Genomic DNA, 22,033 nt, shown 5'->3' with positions numbered 1-22,033 from the left:
ACAAAACAGCACCTGCCACGTGGACATGACCAGACACATTCAGACTTGTAATTTTTCTTGCTACAAACTAATGAAGGTTCTTTGAGAAAACAAACAAATAACAATAACCTACCAAGAATTTCTCCATGAAAGGGTGACTTTTAGTTGCTTCTTTGTTTGTTATTGAAACTATTCTTCACAAAAAGACAAAGCATCATTGGTTTTTGAATTGAAGTATCAAGGTGAAACAAAATGTTCTAATAATGTAAATTGAAACAGTATATTTCAGAATATAGTTTCAGGGTCTCAATAGGATTAAAAACCAAGAGAGATGGTTTATCAGGTAAAAACTTGGCAGCAATCTGCCACCCAGGCTGACAACCTAAGTTCAATGATCCACAGCTAACACATGTAGGTTCCTTCTGATCTCTTTACAGACACAATATGTAAACACACAGACACACACAGACAGAGACACAGACACACACATACTCAAACGCACATGCATGCACATGTGCATGTACACAATTAATTAAAACCTTTGAAAGAGATGAAAAACAAGAAAATTAAGCTGATTGGAACAAATTGCATAGTGTTGTAGCTGGCTAGGAGTTATTCAACAGTAATTCTACTTTCTCTAAAACAGACAAATAACTCAATGTTCTCTATGATCTTATTCTCTTCTAAGCTTGAGAAGTTCATTTAATTTATTCAGCCAGCTTGTGCTTTATTATTCTTGACTTTTCATTATATTTTAAATTTTTATGAAATTAGTTTTTGTGTTAGGTTCTAATACCCTTGTTTATCTTAACTTATGGTAGATATTAGCAAAGTTTAAATTATCATAAAGTTCTACTTGACATGCATAACATAGTAGTAAATAAGTGATTCCACACTACACAGTGGAGAATTAAAAGCCCTGTAGTTTTGTTTGAACAGGTTACATTACAATTTCAAGGTAACAACTACTTCTATTATTTTATTTAAAATTTTTCACATACAATATATTTTATCATATTATTTTTCTTCCTCAAACTCCTCTCAGAGCTACCTACCGAACTTCATGTTCTTTCTCTTTCTCATTCTCTTTCTGTCTTAAAACAAACAAGAAAAGAGAAGATGAAAAGCAGCAAGCAAAAAAAAAAGGAAAAAGAAAAATATAGAAAGAGGACATCATGTCAGGTGTTAATCTGAAGACTTAGTAGATAAAAACAAAGCAAAACCAAACCAAACCAAAACAACAACAATGAAAGCGCAGAGCCAGCATTAATATTCTAATATTCTTCTCTAAATACTGTGTTCTTTGGGTGATAGCTTGTACTAACAATCTAAGTATTTTGAAGGTTGGCAACAGGATCAATAATTTTAAGGTTATGGCACTGGGATACACGAAGACATCATGTTTTGAGGAAAGAAAAGAAAAAAATCTCGTAGAAGATGTTCATAAGGGACATAAATAAGACCACAGCTTGAAACACAAATGATGTAGAATATCTTAATTACTGTTTTTTAGCATAAAATGAGAGGTGATGAACAAACATTTAAAAGCTGACCCTTTATAGACAGTTGTGTGTGCTCTGGGTCAATATTAGCGAACATTAAATTCAATACCTATGACTCTTTTCGAAATGGTACTTTGTTACAGTCAACATTTTAAACACTGTCTGAATAGTTACATTTTGCTCCTGACACCCTCATTCTGCCGCTCACCCTGATGGGTTGATGACATCTACCATACCAGACTATGATTTTGTTGAACTAGTCTTTGAGAAGTTTCTCCAATAAATTATGGGCCATATATGAGATTTTTAGCACCCTGACATTATAGGAATTTAGGAAAAACTATTATTAATTATCCTAAAACTGCTACATTCAACAGTGATGAAATGAACCATAACCCAGGAATGGTAGGACAACACCCAAATGTCTAGAATTATTAAGTCTTACATTGAGTAAATTGTGTTTTAAGGGAAGGTGGGAATAGGCATCCAGGCAGGCCACTTTTGAGAGGCTGTGTTTCAAAAACGATGGCTTGTTTCAAATGTCTGCTAAGCTTTCTTATACTGTGGGATTATGATAAGAGACTATTTTAAAGTTTAAGAGAGTGTAAACCAAGGTATGGAAGTTTTCTTTCCTTTAAGTAGCTTGTGAATTAATGAGAAAATGTGGTAGATATTAAAAACAGCCAAGTTCGAGTTAAAATGGAGATAGGAGTCAGCTGCTATTCTATAGTATGTACAGTGTGCATGGCACATCATTAATAGTAACAGTATTGATGATAAAAAGTATTATCAGCTCCATCTATTAGAAAGTATACAAAGTAATTACTCTAAAGGACTAAGTGATGATGTGGAGGAAAACAAAGTATTGAGATACTGTGTATCTGGCTTGAATTCACAATATTAGTTCAAGTACAAGCTAAGTACAAGTTTAGTAACAGAAAAACATATTGGTATGGAAGAATTAGTGTTCTTTCCAAAGCTATTGATCTCAGAAGAATTCTGGTTTAGAGACCAGGCCAATAGGATATCTAACTTTACCACTAGTTACTTTTTGATAACTGTGCCAACATTGTAGAGCTGATTCATTCTCTGTGTCTCTGTGTCTGTGTCTTTGTTTTTGTCTCTCTGTCTCTGTTTGTCTCTGTCTCTTTCTCAAGATTATAGGATGATATCACCTTAGTATTAGGTCCCTTATAGATCTAAATCCTATTTAGATTAGTTAAACCTTGCTAAGAAGTTGAATGAACTCATCCTGTTTCTCTCATTTACTATCAGACATCCATTAGTTAAAACAAGAACAACCCAAGTAATCAAAAACATACAGTAATCCTTCTCACAGTCTGCTTTAAACTAACTCCAGTTTCATTTTTGATTTTCTACCTCGATAAACAATTCAAACCTTCTGAGAGTCTTATTGCTCTTGGACATATCCTGTTTCGTGCCATTTATAGTTTATACTTGTTACTTACAATTTTTTGATTACTTTGAAATCAGAAACTTCTTACTTCTCAATTAGTAAATTCAGAATGAATCTGCGAATTGTCTCCAAGTTTCCTCATTTTAATGATCTTTCATCTCTAAGGCAGTAGCCATCTTATCTCATTATTTATTGTAATATGTTTAATTCATTGTAACTATTATGCTTTATTGATTTATCTATTCCTGTCATTATTTCATTGTTTGCTTGGAGTAAATATCTAGATATTGCTAATGTTATATTTTTCAATATTTGTTATAGTTAATGGTACATATTCAAACTATCTGTAGAAGAATGAACGGTCCTTCCACATTAAATAATATGGGTAACTATCCCATATAACTCTGTTTATGAGAATGAAATATTGTTTCAAAGAACCTAGATTCTCTTTAACACATTTTTAAAATTAATTTTAAAAATCTAAATTAAAACAACTACGTTCAATCATTTGACCCCCAAAATTCTAAACTTGGGAAGAGATAATAATTTAAGCCTTAGAATATATACAGATGATCATTTGCTGCTTTTCTTTGATTAAATTTTGTGTAAAGAAGAGATGGCATCATTAAAATGCTGGCAAGAGATAGAAAGAAAAAGAGAAGCTAGAAAAAGGGCTGTGCATTTATTCAACAGCACGTCTTTGCTATTAGACTGCATCAGGCAGTGTGTCAATCACCAGGATCGCCAAAAAAAAGGGGGAAAGAAAAAAAGAAAGAAAAGAAAACAGTTCTTGAGAACACAATAGGGATCTGAGAGATAGTAAAAAGATGGCTTTACTTATGTTATAGTCAGATATAGTGAAGGAGGTGGATCCTGTTGTCCATAACCAATAGTCTTCATCTATTTTCTTTCTCTTTTTCTAGTCCCTCTTCCCATTCATTTACCCTTCTCCTCTGAAGGACTGTTGACCCACCAAGACTATCCCCAACCATGGCACATCACGTCTCTGTGGGGCTAGGCACATCTTCTCCCATTGAGGCTAGACAAGGCAGCACAAAAACGAGCACAGGATCCACAGGCAGGCAACAACTTTAATGACGGGCCCCTCTGCCCTAACCCCTGCCCCACCCCAGCTTCAGTTGTTGAAGGGCTGGAATGACCACCTAGTTGCAAGTCAGCTATTTGTAGGGCCCTAGGTCCACCCCCTGTACACTCTTTGGTTGGTGGTTCAATTTCTTAGACCTTCAAGGGTACAGGTTGGTTGATTCTATTGGTCTTCCTGTAGAGTTTCTATCCTCTCAGGGGTCCTCAACTGGGGTGTCTAAATCCTTCCCACAACTCTTCCATAAGACTACCTGAGCTCTGTCCATCCAATGTTTGGCTGTAGGTCTCTGCATCTGTTTTAAGCAGCTGCAGTGTGGAGTAGGACACACTCAAACTCTCAGAGTACAGTTATGCTAGGCTCCTGTCTACAAGCATAGCAGAGTATCATTAATAGTGTCAGGGATTGGTGCTTGCCCATGGGTTCACCTCATTTTTCTAATTGTAAGCCTGCTTGATTAAACTCTTAATTGTAAATTGGTTTAAGTAAGCACTTTAGATGTAGTTAGTCAAGTAAAATGTTACTTCAAGGTTAAAAGTGATATTTTGTTTGCACATATCCTACAATATATTGCAAAGAGCAAACCACATGCTCCAATAAGTAACATAAAACTATTGTAAATGATGAATTGACTATGCAAAACACAAAACAACAATGACCACAACAATAACAACAGCAAAAACCCAGACCTGTGATGATCTGATTTCTCAGATGTGCTGATTTCTTCCTTCCAAACTTCCTTAGAAATGCTGACTAGAATCCTGAAAATCAAGATTTCCTTCAGATACTGGTTCTGAATTGTGTTGATTTTTATGTAATACAAGATTCTTCTCCCCAGGTTTAATCTTTTTTAAATTTTACAGTCTTTTTCAGTTTTATTTTGTTTTATTATATGTGCATGAGTGTATTGCCTTCACTTATGTCTGTATTCTGGAAGCTTGCCCGGTGTCCTCATATGTTAGATGATGGTGTTAGATCCCCTGGGACAGGAGTTCTTGATTGTTATGAGTTATACTGTATGGGTGCTGGAAATTAAACCTGGGTCTTCCATAGGAATGACAAGTGCTCTTAAGCACTAGACAACATTTCAGGACACCTTTTATCATATCCTTCAATGAACAAAGAGTTCAAAGTTTAGTAGTAGGGCTAGAAAGATGACTTAGTGATTAGGAGCACTAGCTTGCTGCTCTTACAGAGGTCCTGGGGGAATGGTACCACACAGTAGCTCACCATCACATCACTCCAGTTCCAGGGGATTTAAGCTTCTGTTTTTCATTGGTATTGAGTACAAGTAGTTCACAGACATTCATGCTCTAAAACAGGCACTTACAATAAAAATAATAGTTTTTAAAATATTTAAATTTTAAGAGAAAAACTAAAGTTTATTTTATTATAATTTTTTATTATTTAATGGATTCTTCCTGCTCTGTATAATCATATATATTTTTCTCCTAGGAATTTTCAAGTTTTTGTCATGTTAATAATTTGTTCACCTGGAGCTGAATTTTGCATATGTTCTATTGTCATTATTTTCCCTAGATAGAGTCATGTCCCTGTCTTCATTTTATTATCTCCTTATCTCCCCTCTTTGCTAGATTTGACCTTGATGCATCTTCTCATTATTCTTTGAGTTCTATTTCCCAGCTGGTTTGCAGCTTTTCTGATACTTGTCTTTCAAGTTCACTTTGCATAGGAAGGAACCCTTAAAATTAGAAGAAGCAGATTCCCCCTCCCCCTACTCTATTTCTCACAGCTATGGAGTCATTATTATCATCTGTTCTTCTCCTTAGAATCACATACCAAAACTCTATGAAAACCGGCTTTATCATTTTGACTACCATTCATTGAATCTATACATCAACCTTCATAATATTTCATCCCTAACTATGATCATAGTATATTTCTTTAATATTTGTTTATGTAGTTATATCATTTAGAAAAATTCAGAGTTTATAAGATTTGTCCTCTATGTGTTCTGCATAGTGTTATAATGTTTCTGTTTCTTGAGTATCGAGCTTTCATCCTTACATATATCCTTGAATATAAAGTTTTCCCTTATATTCCTGAATGTCCATGTTTTGAGGACACTCGATAATAATAAGGTTGTTTCATCACTAATTATTTGTCTCAAGGGTGAGTTTTTTACAAATGAAACTCTTGTCCCTTCAAAACAATCATTTTTAGTGAAGCAATTAAAATTGATTAGAAAATTCACTGATAATGTTTTGGTAAATAAAAATGTTTTTTAGTAGCAAATAATTTCACTCTACAAATAAATTTTAGTAGTGTTTTAGGAAAAAATAAAATTTGGGAACAACTGTTTCTTTAATAGTTTATATGTCCTCTTAAGAATATTTAATCCATCCTTTTAGAATACAATGTGCTTTGCTTGTATCAAATGCCAATTCCTCCCAGATCCAGTCCCACCTCTCCACCCACTCAATTCTCTTTTCTTTAATTTTATTTTTGTTTTACTTATTCACATCCCATCTCACCTTCTCCTCTGAGTGAGTGGGGTCCTCTGGATATCTTCCCATGCTGGCACTTCAAGTTTATGCAAGGCTAGGCTCTTCCCCTCCCACTGAGGCCAGGGGGAAGCCCAGCTTCTACCTACCCAATTCTCTCTCTCTCTCTCTTTCTCTCTCTCTCTCTCTCTCTCTCTCTCTCAACATAAAGAGCCCAATGTGTTGTGTTGATTGACTGCTCTTAGATACAGGGCTTTTCCTGCATTGTGGTTGCTTTACCACAGAGTATATCATTAAATAAATCTACAATACTGCCTCTTCTTCTAGCAGCTCTCAAAAGCCTATAAATTTGCAACCGGAGGTGGGACTTCATGCCCACCTGCCACCTTTATGCTAGAGTTTTGTCTGGCTTGAGTTTGCACAGGTGTCACACATGATAATATGATTCCTGTGAGTTCATACATGTGGTTGTCCTGCTATACCCATAAAACAGTTCTCTAAATGTCTCTCAACCACTGATAACGTATTGCTATTACCTAAGAAAACTATGTGTATCAAAGCTCATCAGAGAAGTTTCCTGGGGCGGGGGTGCAGCGACCTACAAGTGATCCAAGTACTGAACAAGATGCTGCAGGGTTTACAGACCTAAATAGGCTATTTATATCGTACACCTTTCCCGAAGACTCAGAGTTCTTGGCTTAAGGGGACAATAGTTTGTAAGAGCCAGATGGGGTGGCTGCATTTCAGACTTGCATGTTCTTAAACGAGATATTATATACTCAAAATAGCAAAATTATTGTTTTATAGGTGAATTTCATAAGCGATAAATAATTGCATAGGTATAAGTCTTGGTAATAGATTAATTCAATTTCTGTACTTCAAGCTCTATAGTTTAAGAATTTTTATGTACATAGAATATTAGTTTTATTGTAATGCCCAGAAATGTTGCTTTCAGTAATGTTAAAATGAAACAATAAAAAATACATACAAAATTAAGTTACTTTCTTACATAATCAGGAGGGGGAAAGCTTAAAAAGTACATATGGTTTGTAGAAATAAAATTAGCCATGCTGGAATTTTCAGAACCTAGATTCAATTATACAAGTTTATCAGCAAATGTCACTTTTTAAATTTCTTCTCTTTTTTGTTGTTGCTTTATTTTTTTGTTTGTTTTGTTGTTGTTGCAGAAACTCACTGGGGAAAAAAGTCATTGTAATAAAAACGGATTAAGGGTGGGACATGATGGTGCATGCCTTTAATCCCAGCACTTGGGAGGCAGAGGCAGAGGCAGAGGCAGATGGATATCTATGAGTTCAAGGTCAGCCTAGTTTACATAGAGAGTTCTAGAACTGCGTGCTATGAAGAAAGACCCTGGAGAGGAGGCTGGTGGGTGGAAAAAAAGACTGTCAAGAAAAGTGAGAGGACACAGGGGGTGAAGTGCTTGCTATGTGATCTGAGCTCAATCCACAGAACCCATGTAAACTCGGAAGGAGATAATCGCTTCCAAAACCTTGTCCTGTGCTATCACATTTGTGCCGTTACACAGGAACCCATCCATGCACATCAGATGTACCTGATAATAATAGTAAAATGTAAATTAATCTTAAAAAGAAAACCAAGACATAAATTAACTTTTGAGTAATTGTACATAAATTGAAAATTTCACTAGTTATATTTTTATATTGAGTGTTGGAGACTAATACAGTTTTAATGACCTCATTAATCTGCCTACTGACATTTAAAAGGGGAAAGTACATATCATTTCTAATAAGAAGGCAATACATACAACAAAAAGCAATGAAACCTCAAGAATTTTGAAGAAATAAGGTAGGTACTTACATATGAGCCTCTGAAATCTCCATCTTAAAATTGGTCAGTGCCAATTCACACATGATACTGTTGGGCATAAATCTTGCACCTTTCAAGTTTTAGTGATCTGGTTTGACCTTATTTCTTTTTCTATAGAGAGAAATTTACTTTCATAACAATGCAATTGAAATATAAACAGGCTACCAAACATAATTACCTAAATGTTAGACACCAATTTTATAACAACAATGGAAAGTCAATTCTTAAAACTTTGCCATTTATACCAGAAAAAAAAATCCTCTCAATGAAAGGTTAAATAAAATATAATGAAAAGCACACATTTGCTTATAGCTTTATTCTGGCTATGTTTTAGTAGACACAACATAATCTCATTTAAAATATGTCATTGTATAGATTAAGTTTTTATAAAATCAGAATTAATTACTCTATCACCATGGAAGGTTTACTTACATGATTTGTAATACAAAATTATGAAAGGTTATACAAACTATTTGTCTTACTGATAATTGTCCACCATGTAAAGATATTTTAAAAGATGTAATTTCAAAACAAACGTATGTTTTTCTAAATTTTAGCAGTAAAGAAGAACCATTGCTAACACCAGAAGAAAATAAGCTTGGGACTTTGAAGTTCACAGGTAATGTTTATTTAAAATGAAACAAAATCTATTTTTCTGAACGTCGGCAGTATAAAAAGTGTTATAATTAAAAACCAATTGTATTAACTTTTCAGAGTCCTACATCCCAACCATTATTTGTTCTCATGAGGACAGGGATGACTTGGGAGCCAATTATCAACATGTAAAAGACATCGACAAGAAGCATGACGAACATAATGAAAAGGAATTAGACTTGATGGTAAGTGTTCAGGTTGCCACAGCATTAGAGAAGACAAATCTATTTATGCTTCAAAGATGCTGCAACGCCTGCCTCTCAATGGCTTCCGCTAATATAATTTGCACATGTGAAGCCATGGCTTATTCTGTCCCTGCAACTCCATCTAGCTTGAGCAACAAGGCACTTTGATTTCAGTATGTGGCTTCTGCTCTCCGCAGTGGTAAATTAATGACATTAATTTCTTATCTCATTACCAGTGGCTCTGAGTAATGGTTTGTGGGAATTAGAAGCTAGGGCACCATCATGACACACACTTCTAATGGTCGTTGACAGGTGTGCACGTAGCATAAACTCATCTGTAAAGTAAGAGGGTTGAAGAGTAAAGGTCCTATCTAACCCAAGCAGTCTGTAAGGCTGACATTTAACCCCATTCTTCTTTACTATTTCTGTCCAAGTAGGAATTCCAAAGTTTCTGAACATGGTAAACTATTTAATCGCGAAGGAAGAAGAAAATAGCCAGTGCTACACAATTAGAAAACAGGAAACAAATTCAACATTGTACAATTTAGTCTAAACTTTGTTACTACAATATTCACACTTGGTGAGACATCAAATCTGTTCTGAAATTTGGAGGAGACGGTTCAGTTCCCACTTTCAGGGAACAGTGAGAGGCAGAAGCAAATGAGTCATAGGATGTAATTTATTCTTCTTTGCATTTGGTTGGCTCTCCTAGCGTGGCGATACATGGATTCATAATCATCTAAGATTAAAATGACATTTGCCTCTTCAAGTGTCAATGCTGAAACCGAAAAGAACTAGAACTCAACCTCCCCTTCCCCACATTTCACCTCTGCAATAGTGATATGGCAACCGTACCACTAAAGTATGCAATTTACTGTGCTCCAAAGTTAAGGCACTACAAAGTTGTCACCCATTGTGAGAATCCTCACCAGCTGAAAGTTAACATCACCTTTCTTTCTTTTTTTTTTCAAACCAGAGAATATAATGAAAGGACCTTGAAAAAAAATCACATACATCACCAATACACCTCATTACCATGAGCAGCCTCAAATATAAAAGTTTGTTTAGAAGTTACTGGATTGTACGCCCAATAAATGAACAGGGAGCTGTAATTTAGATGCTAATTTGCTCTATGCTGACGTGACTGCATAAAACAATGAAGTTCCATAATAGATGGAAATACAACCAAATCTGTGGAAGCCACAGGCATTGGCTTACAAGACAGCTGTGCGGTTGACAAGTAACATGAGCCTTATGTGAGAAGAAGGGGAAGACGTAAGATTTGCATATAATTATTGAGATCATGCAAATGTCAGTTATGAGGAGGAAAAAAAAACACAGGCATCTCACTGTTAAATCCTGACAGTTGGCATCACTGAAGAGCTCAAATACATTTGAGTACCAGTTGGCAGAGGGTCATTAAAACAGAATTTGCAGAGACATTAACTCCCCCACTTTTCTTTGAGTGACGTTTTGCTATTAATAGTTTGCAGAGGCTTTGCAGAAAACATATTAATAAGAGAAACTGTAATGGGGGCACCTACAGCACGTAGAAATGTGGCAAGGGGCACCCAGGAAGCTGCTCTCTAATTGATTAGCATGGAGCTATCAATGTGTATATCCCAAGTGAGGAAAAAGGGCAATGACAAGCAAGAATGGTTGAATAATACAATGTGATATTTGGAAGCAGAGACGGAGTGTGATTAATTTGGGCCCCTTTTCTTACTGATCTCATTCCTAAGTCATGCCATAAAAAGATCTTGCCCCAAACATTCAACTTTCAGAATTTGGGTGAAACCCACAAATGAAATGAGTCAAGGGAATCTACCATATAATTACTTGAACTAATCAAATCTAATTCACTTCTCATATATTTAAAAAGATCATATTGTCATAATTTTGCTGTTTTTTTTTCCACAAGATAAACCAACGGTTAATAACTTCCCATGACGAAAAGAATACATTTTCAACAGATGCAGTCAACTCCACAAATAAAGCTGAGGGGTCAGAGAAGAAACAAGCTCGCCATGAAATCCACACTGACTTGTGCAGAGGGCCTTTGTCTCCGAGTTTATCAGCAGAAAGTTCTTTAAAGAGAGATTTCTACCACAGCAGAAATTATTCCCCAGGAAATGAGCATGGTCATCCACCTTCAGAGGAAATTATTTCGGATGTGGGAGCCATAGGGTCACCACTGGGAGATACTAGTTCTGATGAGTTAATGCAACTGAAAGTCTGCAGCAAAGAAGACGTAGACGATAATGCCAACCCAGCCCACGGGAGTGGCAGATTGTGTTCTTCCTCTGATCAACTAAGGGCAGGTGGTCTTGAGAATAATGAAGCAGGAATCAAGAAAACTGGAATAAAAGATTACAAATATTCACACGGAGATTCTTATTTAGAGGCATCCACAAGTTTGAGAGAATCAAATGCGTCTTACAAAGATGAGTACGACAAAGTGGATGATAAAAGGGAGAAGAAAACATGCTTAGGTGTTAATGAAAACCCAGGCAAGAATTTTCAATCAATATTCCAGAACCAAGAGAGACAAATGGGGTGTGCAAAAATAAGCGGTGAAGGGGCTAATGCTAATAACCAAGACTTGACCACTCTACTGAGCAAAGATACCACAACTAACACCTGGGCGGTAACCGTCGATCCCTCTCCTTCAACAAATACAAACGTGAATTGGAGAGAAGCCGGAAATGGTACCGATTTAGAACGAAGAACTACTGATCTTGGTTCTCCAAGGAATTTCAGTCTCCTGACTGATGGTTATCTTTTTCAAGCTGACAGGGAAAAATCCGACTCTAGTAATTCTGAAGATCGGAATATGAACCCACAGCACAAAAAAAATTGGAACGTTCTGGAAAGCCAGCCAGAAACAAGAGAGACTGAAACAAATATAACCAAGCATACCAAAGAACAGGCAGAGTACAAAGACACGTGGGGAAAAAGAGATAACAGTAGGAATCTGAAAGCTACTTCTACAGAGCAATTGTTTACGTGCCAAGAAACAGAATGCTGTGAACTGTCTTCTCTAGCTGATCATGGTATCACTGAGAAAGCACAAGCAGTTGCAGCTTATATAATTAAGACAACATTAGAAAGTACTCCAGAAAGCGCGTCTGCTAGAGGAAAAGCAATAATTGCTAAGCTACCTCAAGAGACAGCACGACATGACAGGCCCATCGAGGTAAAAGAAACAGCGTTTGATCCACATGAAGGGCGGAAGGATGATTCACATTATTCCCTTTGTCATGGAGATACAGCAGGTGTAATCCATGACAATGATTTTGAAAGGGAGTCACATTTAGATATTTGTAATGTACGTGTAGATGAAATGGAGAAGGAGAAAACCACATCTACGTGCTCTCCTAGGAAGACATATGACAAGGAGAAACATGGAATTGGAAGTGTAACATCTATAGACGAACCTTCACAGGTCATTACAGGCAATCAAAAAGCTACGTCAAAACTGGATTTACATTTGGGAGTGTTACCAACAGACAGAGCAATACTCTCGGCAAACGCAGATCTTGAGCTGCTTCAAGAATTATCAAGGAGAACAGACTTCAATGCTGTTCACTCTGCATTTAACTCAGACCCTGGCAGCGCTTCTCAGGACAGCTCTCAAGTTTACAGACGCTGCTCTAAAAAACCAGTACCTTCTTATGGTGAACAGAAAGCAGTTATTAACACAACACTCCAGTCTGTTCCTACGAAATCAGAATATAATTGTCACCCAGAAAGTGAGATCTTCGGTCATGCCACGTCTAAACCGGAAGTTGTTTTCAAAAGTTCAGAAATAATAAAATCAGGTAGTAGAGGAGAGCAAGGAGTGGGTCCGATTCTCCAACAAAAAGAAGGTAGTTTGGAAAAATCCCAAGACCCGATGATTTCAATCAACGAGCCTCTTGAGAATCTGGATGAAGTACGTTCTGAAAATGAAGGGTTAATGCGTTCTGGTCAGTCACAGTGTTATTTGGGTGACAAGGGATCAGTGAGTTCTGCTTCTGCTACTGTCCCTACCCAGGAACTCCAAGCTCAAGGCAGCGAGTCTCTGCTTTCAATATCCATCAACTCTAAAATACCTTATTTCCTTTTGTTTCTAATATTTCTTGCAACTGTCTACTACTATGACCTAATGATAGGCTTGGCATTCTATCTTTTTTCCTTGTACTGGTTGTACTGGGAAGGGGGGAGGCAAAGAGAGTCTGTCAAGAAAAAGTGAGCTTGGCACAGTTGCTAGTCTCTCTTGAAGGATAAGCTATTTAGTCCCAAACATTTGGAATGGCAGGAAAGACTATCCATTGTTCAAAGAGTCCGTGCAGTTATTCTCTTGAAGGATCATTTAAAAAGGAATGCGTATGAAGTTTGCTCCTTCATATAAGTAATTATTCTATATAGGACCATTATGCTTGGATCATTAAATACCTATATGAATATGAGATGTGAAGCACGTCAAGTTGGAATTAGGTACAGCTGTTGCTCCTTAGCAGGCTGTGAAGTTGCAATGCTTCACGTCTCTTCACTATTTAAAGCGCTATTTCCTGCATTCATTTCTTTCACAGTAAAGCTTTGGATATTTTTTCCCTGACACTACTTTCCTCCTACGTTTTTAAAAAATGGATAAAACACAGACAATCATGAGGATTTTTTTTTCTTTTAGCCCCTAGGATTAGCAAAGGAATTTTTATTTATCGCTGTGACTTTTATCACCCATATTGATAGATCGAATGCTAAAATTTCTACTTATACCTTTAAGAAAACACCCATGTATGTTGCAATATAAAAAAAAAACTTAAATTGGAAATATATATTATGCACGCTCACATTATACTTCACGTGCATACCCTTGTATCTCTTTGTACCTACGATGTCAGGGTATTCATAAACCAAATTTAATCAAGACTTCTATAATAATTATAAAATTTTCATGCAATTCTAAAAATTTTGTGGGTGGCCTGTTTTAAGCAATGCCTTTTTGTTTTGTTTGTTTTTTTTTGTTTTTTTTTTTTTAGTTGAATGGGTAGACTGTAACACAAATGAACAATTTTAATGTTAAGTGCTGTCCAGACATGAAAATCTGTAATCATTGTTTCAAGATGACTTTACACCTGTAGAGTAGTGTGCTCAGTCTGTGGGTTACAACCCCTTTGGAGGCTGCCTATCAGATTCCCTGCATATCAGATATTTATGTTACCATTCACAACAGTAGCAAAATTACAATTATGAAGCATAAACAAAATAGATTTATGGTTGGGGTCACCACAACATGAAGGACTTTATTAAAGTGTTACAACATTAGGAAGGCTGAGAAGCACTGCTATAGAATATAAGGCCTTAAGTAATAATATAATAGACACTGAAATGGTTTGCTCTTCCCAATAGTTCTTCTTTTAGATTAGTCATTCATATTTTATCATAGTAAGGAGATGAATTCTATCTTAAGGTGAATTTACAGGACAAACTTCTTGTCTTTGGTGATACTCATTATATGAGATTATATTATATGAGATGAATACTCAAAATTATAAACAGGAAAATAGGTTTAGTTGGAAGCATACTGAGAAAGAAATGAACATAGAGTAGAGCAGTGATTTTGGCTACTATAATTATAGGTAAAGGTATGAAATAAAGGTACATTTTTACTTTAGTGGAAATAACTGTCAAGATTCATACAGAATTTATTTCAGCAATTTCATTGAATAATTTTAATACATAAAGCCCTATGCTATTCTATGGAGGTCCTTCGATGCACTGCATATTTGGATCCCTGTATATAGCAAAATAATATATTTTTAACTGGCTTGAAGTATGAGAAGTATTAGAGAGAGGGAGCCTATTGGTCATCTTTCATGGAAATTTCTTTCAGGGAAACTTCAACTGAAAACGATGTGATATTTATATTTACTAATAACTATAAAAATACACGTCATCTCATATATCTCTCAAGTATGAATTTATAAGAAAATAAAAATATTTAAAATGGCTTAACATTTAATACCTAGTGGTTTGCTTAAGTTTCTTTATGTGCACAATTATTTCTCAATCTTGTAATTGCATGCTTCTCTCAAGTCTCCTTGAAAGTGAGTCATTGGCTTTAGTTGACCCAATGTAAACATCCTGAAGTAGAATGTAGGTTAAATATTTGCTTTTTGAGAAGCATACAAGTGGAATTTCTTTAAGCAGCCCTTAGAAATTATCTCTAAAATTGTTGCTCTCACATTCTGTTGTCAGGACTAAGTTAAGTTGCCGTTAAAGTTAGCATTCCACCAGTTCTTTATGGCTTAGAGCTTTTTTTATTCTATGTTTTAAGAGTTCTAGTCAATATAGCTTATCTTTTTAATGAAAAGGGCACTATTATTTTATGAGCACAGGTGCCTGAACGAGAATTCTTCCCTTAAATGATCAATGTAACTTCCTTTACTCTTCTATTTGATTTCTGGTAACATTAACTCACCAAAGGTTCTCGTGCATTTGTAATAAAGCAGGAACAAGCTTCAAAGGATTTTAAACACCCGTTGGTTGTGTCTTTCTTTGATGGAAAGAAGAAACACTGGATAGAACTGGCTTTTCAAGCATTACTTATAGGACTTGAAACAAAGTCACAGAGGCATTTGATAGGACTGCTAAAGGAGGAGGTTGAACTTGTCAGCCTCTTTTGGTCACATCTCTACACTGAGTAAGCAGATAGAGTGGTAGGATGAACTTGTTGCCTCTGCCGAGGATGACTCCGCTATGGGCCATCTTGGTAAAGGCCATGTTTTTTAAGGCATACCTGCCAGTTTCTTGTCTCACCACACATTGACTATGAACATAATGAAGGCTTAGTAGGGTAATACAGCAACAATAATCTTTACATATGCCATTCTTATTTTAAATAAGAAATACGATTTAATCATTGTCATCTTCTATCTTTCTGGGGTTCACACTCTTAGACACAAGCCTCTAAAAGATAATTGAGAAGTTTAGCAATGTTAAGGAGTACAAAACAACTGCCTTTTAAAGATTTCTGACTTCTGTGAGCTATCAATATCACAATAAAATTCTCAATCAGAATAAGATGACTAGGTGGTTTATATCCACTCTTCAACATTTAACAATGTTGGCTTATATTTACTTGAGGAGCTCTAATATGTGGATAGTAATTTTTTCAACAACTATCTATATTAAAATATTTGTCACTATTTTGTCAAACAGGACATTCTTATACCTCATCTTAAACCAGTATTCTGGTTAAGCAAAAAACATTTTACCAGACCAGACCAAATATGAGGAAATAAATACTTTATCTCTATCCAGTGCTAGTCATAGAGCTTTTAAAATGTTTTGTTTTACAGCGATGAATGTTATTTCATGTGCAAGGCCTGTTTCCTTTAGTACAATCCCTTTTATATATAAAGAAAGTAAAAAGCCAACAAATAAAAGAGAAGTAGTGACAATATAGAAGGTGAATCTACTTATCGGCTTTATGATAGCAGGCTTTTCTTTTACGTGTCCATTGATTCTGGAAACTGGAATTCCCAATAAGGACCACCTTTTGGTGTTAACCTGTCTTAACTAGTCCCTTGCCAGGCACCTCCTCAGTTGTGTATCTCTGAAGAGATCAGCTAAAAGGGTTACTGTTATTCATTTGATTAACCATGGTTGCTTTTGTATATTTCTTTGGAAATTTCATAATAAAAATCTTGTCAGAACAACTTAATTTCCATCATTTGAAACATATTTGATCAACAATATACTGTTTCTACTACAGGACTCAAACTTTAAAATTATAAATTGGATTTTAATGAAGCTTCCAGCCTAGCTTGGAATGTGCATGTACTTTGAAATAAATTGTTCTATTGTGGTTTGCTAAAACCTTATTAAACAAACAACTATTTTAAAAGTTCAAGATTTTCATTTTATACCATTTGAATATGTGGCAAATTATACATAGGACATTGTTTTTTTTTTTAAAATTACACAGTACATTGTGCAACGCATTAATAAAATTTTACCCATGTCACTTTCTACTATATGCAATGCTTATAAATTGCCAGAAAATAAAGTAAGATGTCAATAACAGTAAAGAATTATGGAATCATTTTGTTTCGGCTGTAGTGTCCCCAAGACCTTATTTTACAGTAGCCTGTGATATCTAATTAAATTTTTTCTCTGGGTTGATATTTGTACAGGTTTCTTTTTATCTTAGTATAAACCATTCAGTTTTCCACATTGTTTCCTTCTTGAGTTCCCTTGTAAACTAAGATTCTCTTAATTAGTTCCCTTAGCCCTATACATATACATTACAGTGCATAGATTTGATGGTCATTCTGCATACTCTCCCTGTCTAGTGATACACAATTGCTACATGTAATTCAATTTCCATTCTTTTTTTCATAGTCTCCTTTTATGGTGCATAAATCTTTCTCTTTTCATTTTTCTGCCAGTGTTATCCTTCCTGTTGCTTGTACTGGACACTTGGCTATCCCAAAAAGACCACAGAAGAAACACAGATTTTTATTTTTTTCTTCTGGTCACCTTACATGGTCTAGTTTGCAGAGTACTGTATTTGTCACAATAACTTTTTCTTTTTTATTTTTTTAGATATAATTAAAACAATAAATATTTTAAAATCATATCTGGGCTGATAAATAATTTCATGAAGATTAAATTAAAAAGGCAAAGGGAATTTGGAGAAACCATTTTAAGTGATGTGTTGGATTTGGGATATGGAAGGAGGAAAATGGTGTTTCTTCTCATTTCCCTTAACAATAATCTTATAAAACACTTATTTTTCATGCTAAAACTTTCTTCCTCAAACACAGAAATATTTCTGTCATTTTATCTCATGGAAAATAAGTAAACTATCCTTACTTGAGGGTAAAAATAATGCATACCTTCATTCAGTGGCTAAGGAGGAAATTAATGGGACACAGCGTGTTGTCAGAGAAAGTGACTCTGTGGTTTAAAATCAACAAACATCACAAGGTATAAAGTGCAAGAAACCCAATCTTCCCAGCTACTGCCATGCCCTTTGAAAATGGCTGATCTCACCACTCCACACCTGTTCTGCGTGTCAACCTTCAGGGTAAGTAAACAGAGCTTGGAAAAGAAAACAACCCATGCACTTTTAAAGGGGAAAGCATTTGTCTAACTAACGTATAAAAGGGACGCTGAAAACACACAAAAATATAAAATACATTAATGCAGCAACCTACAAATATTTTGTATAGTAATAAATGTAATATTCAAAAATTTATCTTTTCATCATTTAAGATAAAATGGGTATTACAAATATATACTTATTTTAGAGGTTTAGGCTAAAGAATATGGAGGCAGGAAATGCAATAGCTGATTTAGTACCATTTAAGACCATGAACAATGGGTCACTTAAGAGCAAAGAAAAAGCCAGATACACCTCCACTCTGTTTTAGAATTCATTAACAGCATGTATTATGTGACTTGGTTCGGAATGGTGACAGATTTAATATTCAAAAGACACACTCTATGAAAGACAACATCAAACAACAAAGAAATGGAACAGAAGAATCATAAAAAGCTGCAAGTTCTCCCTGTAAATACTTAAATAGAGAATAATGTACTTTTAGCAATTGTATGTAGGAAATGTGCATGATAAAGTTTATATTTTAGCAATGAAAATATTACACACTTGAATCAATTTTTTTCCCTCCGCGTGATACTTTTATTGACTCTCTGGGAGTTTTTCATCATGCATCATTATAACAATCCCTCCCAGACATTCCATTTCTGTCCCCGCAACCTTTATGATCTCCCCTCAAAACACACACACCACACACACACACACACACACACACACACACACACACACACACACACCAGATCCAAATTGTGTTATCTATATACTCACTATACTGTGGTCAAACAAACAAACTTTCAGTGGCCTGCCCTTTAGCTAGAAATGAGTCCATCTCCTTCCACATCTCTACCAGAAGCCATCAATTGTAACACTTCTTAAGAGCAGTCTTTGGTTAGCTTCCAGTATAGGTTATTTATTTATTTATTTATATTTATTTATTTATTTATTTATTTATTTATCTGTCTGTTATTTTGATGTTTTTGTTTTGTTTTGGTTGGGAGGATTGCAGGATTGCGGTGGTGGTAGAGACTGTTGTAGGAGTCTTCCATAGGCCTCCCTCTTGAGTGTGTGTCTAAAGCAGACCATGGATATCAACACAGACCCCAGCTTCAATAGGACCACAGACTCAGACATGGTCTTTGGCTGGAGCACTGTCCTGGATATCAACCTGGCCTTGGGTGGAACCACAGGACGCCCAGGTCAGTAGGCATGGCCTTGTGTCACTTTATACACTATAAAATGTTGCATTGCCTTTCTTTACAGTCGACTTATTCTCAATTAATAAACTAATTCTTGGGAAATCCAACATATCTTTTCATGGTGAATATAAACTTTCACCATTTCTTGAATGAAATGATTCTGAGTTCCACCTAAAGATAGAAAGGAACCAAGATTAAGGTTATTTTTTTCCTGCTCTCTCACAGACATAAGTAGAAATATCTTGAATACATTCCTAATCTTTGGAAGTTGTCCAGGAAAATCAAGAGTAAAAGTAAAATTCAAGGATAGACGTAAGACACACACACACACACACACACACACACACACACACACACACACACACACCAAAACAAAACAAAACAAAACAGAAGCTGCTGAGTCTCTTCATCCATGCAAGAGATGGAGGAACATTTGTCAGTAACTGTTCTCTTTCTTGATTTCAAAACAGCATTGGCATCAACTTCAGGTACTCTAAGCACCAATAATGTTAAATACTTTCAAACAATTTATTTTTATGTTTATGGGAGTTTTGTCAACATGCTTATCTGCGCACTATGGGCGTACCTGCTGTCCACAGATGATGAAAGAAGTATGAGTGGTGTCTTTGTAACTGAAGTTACTGACAGTTATGAGCTGTTATGTTGAGAACTGAACCTGGGTATTCTGGAAGAGCAGCCAGTACTCTTAACTGAGTCATCTCTCAAACCACTTTGGTTTTATTTGTTTGTTTTATAATTATTTATTTTAAAGATCATCAGATAATAATCCTACTCAACAGTGATTACTCAAAGACAATTTCATTTCTATCCATCCATTATTTCTAATTCTTTCCAGGACTTGTAACACATTTATTATTGGATTTATTCTTAGTTGTGCTATACATTTTATTGTTATTTGAATGAGTAAGATTTTTCCTGTATTGTTTATGTGCCTACAATTGAATTTCTGGCTGTTTTATTCAATTTGATTTTACTCTTGATTATGGTGCCTTGTAATATCAGATTGAATTCTCTCATTTTTCTATGTAGGTACAAATAGCACTAATTTAGGGAGGGTGTTGTTTCTGCATACATTTCTTAACTCTTGGAAATCTGCAGATGCTCTCTGGGTGAGCTTTCATTTTATGTACGGCACATGAAGATACTGCTTCATTTACTGGCATCTAAGCAGGTAATCTGTGTTATCCCATGGATAAACATTTTTCTCTTTAATGAGAACCACATGGTAGAGTCAAGATGATTATTAATTTTTCTCCTTCCTCTCATTCCTCAAACAATTTGAAGGAGGAATAAAATAATACAAAGATGTATAGTGGGAAAAACATGTGATGCTATTTAATATACTTTTCTAAGTTCTATCACAGGCTAAATCCTAGTTGACTTCAAAGCCCAAATAAGGTTAAAATCTATCCAAGCACTAGAAGACATACACAGGAAATCCACTGACATCATCTAAAACTAGGAATGTAGCACTAGGACAATAACTGTTTCTGAAAAGACTAAGACATTTATTGCTGAAGAAATAAGAAACTGGTACAGGATCTTAATGTAGGATACATTTAGAGTCCTACTTGGAATTGACTCTGACACATCCATCACCTCTGCTCTTCAATCCTTGAAGAGCTACAGTTTTATTTTCTGTGTAATCTGATGAAAAAAAAAATAAAAGCCTCTGTGGATAATAAAACTTTGAGAGTCATTGGAGACTCATCATTACAACAGCTCTGTTCAAACACTCTACAGAGAGAAATAACAGCAAGCACAGCCCTGTCCCTCTCTCTGCAAGCTTACTCTCCATTTTACAATCTGGTCCCTCACTACACTCTTAAATGGTAACAGAAAGCCATAGTTACTTGACAAACTTCTCTGGAATAAAGGCAGAGACATAAAGGTACATCTGAAACAAATGGACCATTTCCAAGGGACCAGACCAGGAACAGGAAATAAATCCCAAACAATTTTAACTGGCATCCTTAAATAGCTGTAAATAGTCCCTAGAACAAAGAAACCCTCTGTGAAAGAAGAGGTGGTCTAGGAAAAATAATGAGATTATTTTTTTTAAATGAAGGTTCAGGAAAAACTGAGGAAACATCACAGCATGTAGAATTCAGTGACAAGAGAATAAAGAAAAAATAATAGAATAATAATCATGGGAGTCAACACCAATTCAGAAGGCAGAATACCCAACCAAAACAATGCGACTGAAACTGGGCTGATGTGAGAGGCTCTCTAAGCAGGAGAGGCACTCGACAATGAAGAATGCAGCTGATTGATAAGTATGTGCACTACTTTGCAGAGGACCCCAGTTCACCTCCTGACACTAACATTTCAAAATTCAGAGGTCTTCTTCAGGCTTCTTTGAACTCCTGCACTCCAATGTCTCCATGTGTACCAATCCACAGACAGACACACAAATTTATACATTGCTTTAAAAAACAGTTTAAAAGGTAAATATTCAGTAAAATGTATACACACACACACAATGCAACACAACACACACACACACAATAGGCAAGGTATAAAAAGAAAACTATCACTGGCCATTGAAAATA

General features: G+C 35.5%; 1 protein-coding gene across 1 annotated transcript in view; it reads left to right on the top strand.

The window, feature by feature from the left end:
* The window catches only part of Ppp1r3a (protein phosphatase 1, regulatory subunit 3A), a 40,594-nt gene extending 23,028 nt beyond the window's left edge, over positions 1 to 17,566 (top strand). Inside the window, 3 exon segments of the mRNA NM_001109222.1 lie at positions 8,871 to 8,932; positions 9,028 to 9,152; positions 11,074 to 17,566. Coding sequence (NP_001102692.1) covers positions 8,871 to 8,932; positions 9,028 to 9,152; positions 11,074 to 13,386 — 2,500 coding nt within the window. The 3' untranslated portion in view covers positions 13,387 to 17,566.
* The last annotated feature ends 4,467 nt before the right edge of the window (positions 17,567 to 22,033 follow it).

This window comes from Rattus norvegicus, chromosome 4 (genome assembly GCF_021556685.1).
Source record: "Rattus norvegicus strain SHRSP/BbbUtx chromosome 4, alternate assembly SHRSP_T2T, whole genome shotgun sequence".
NCBI classification, from domain to species: Eukaryota; Metazoa; Chordata; class Mammalia; order Rodentia; family Muridae; genus Rattus; species Rattus norvegicus.
This window is presented reverse-complemented; position numbering and strand designations above follow the sequence as displayed.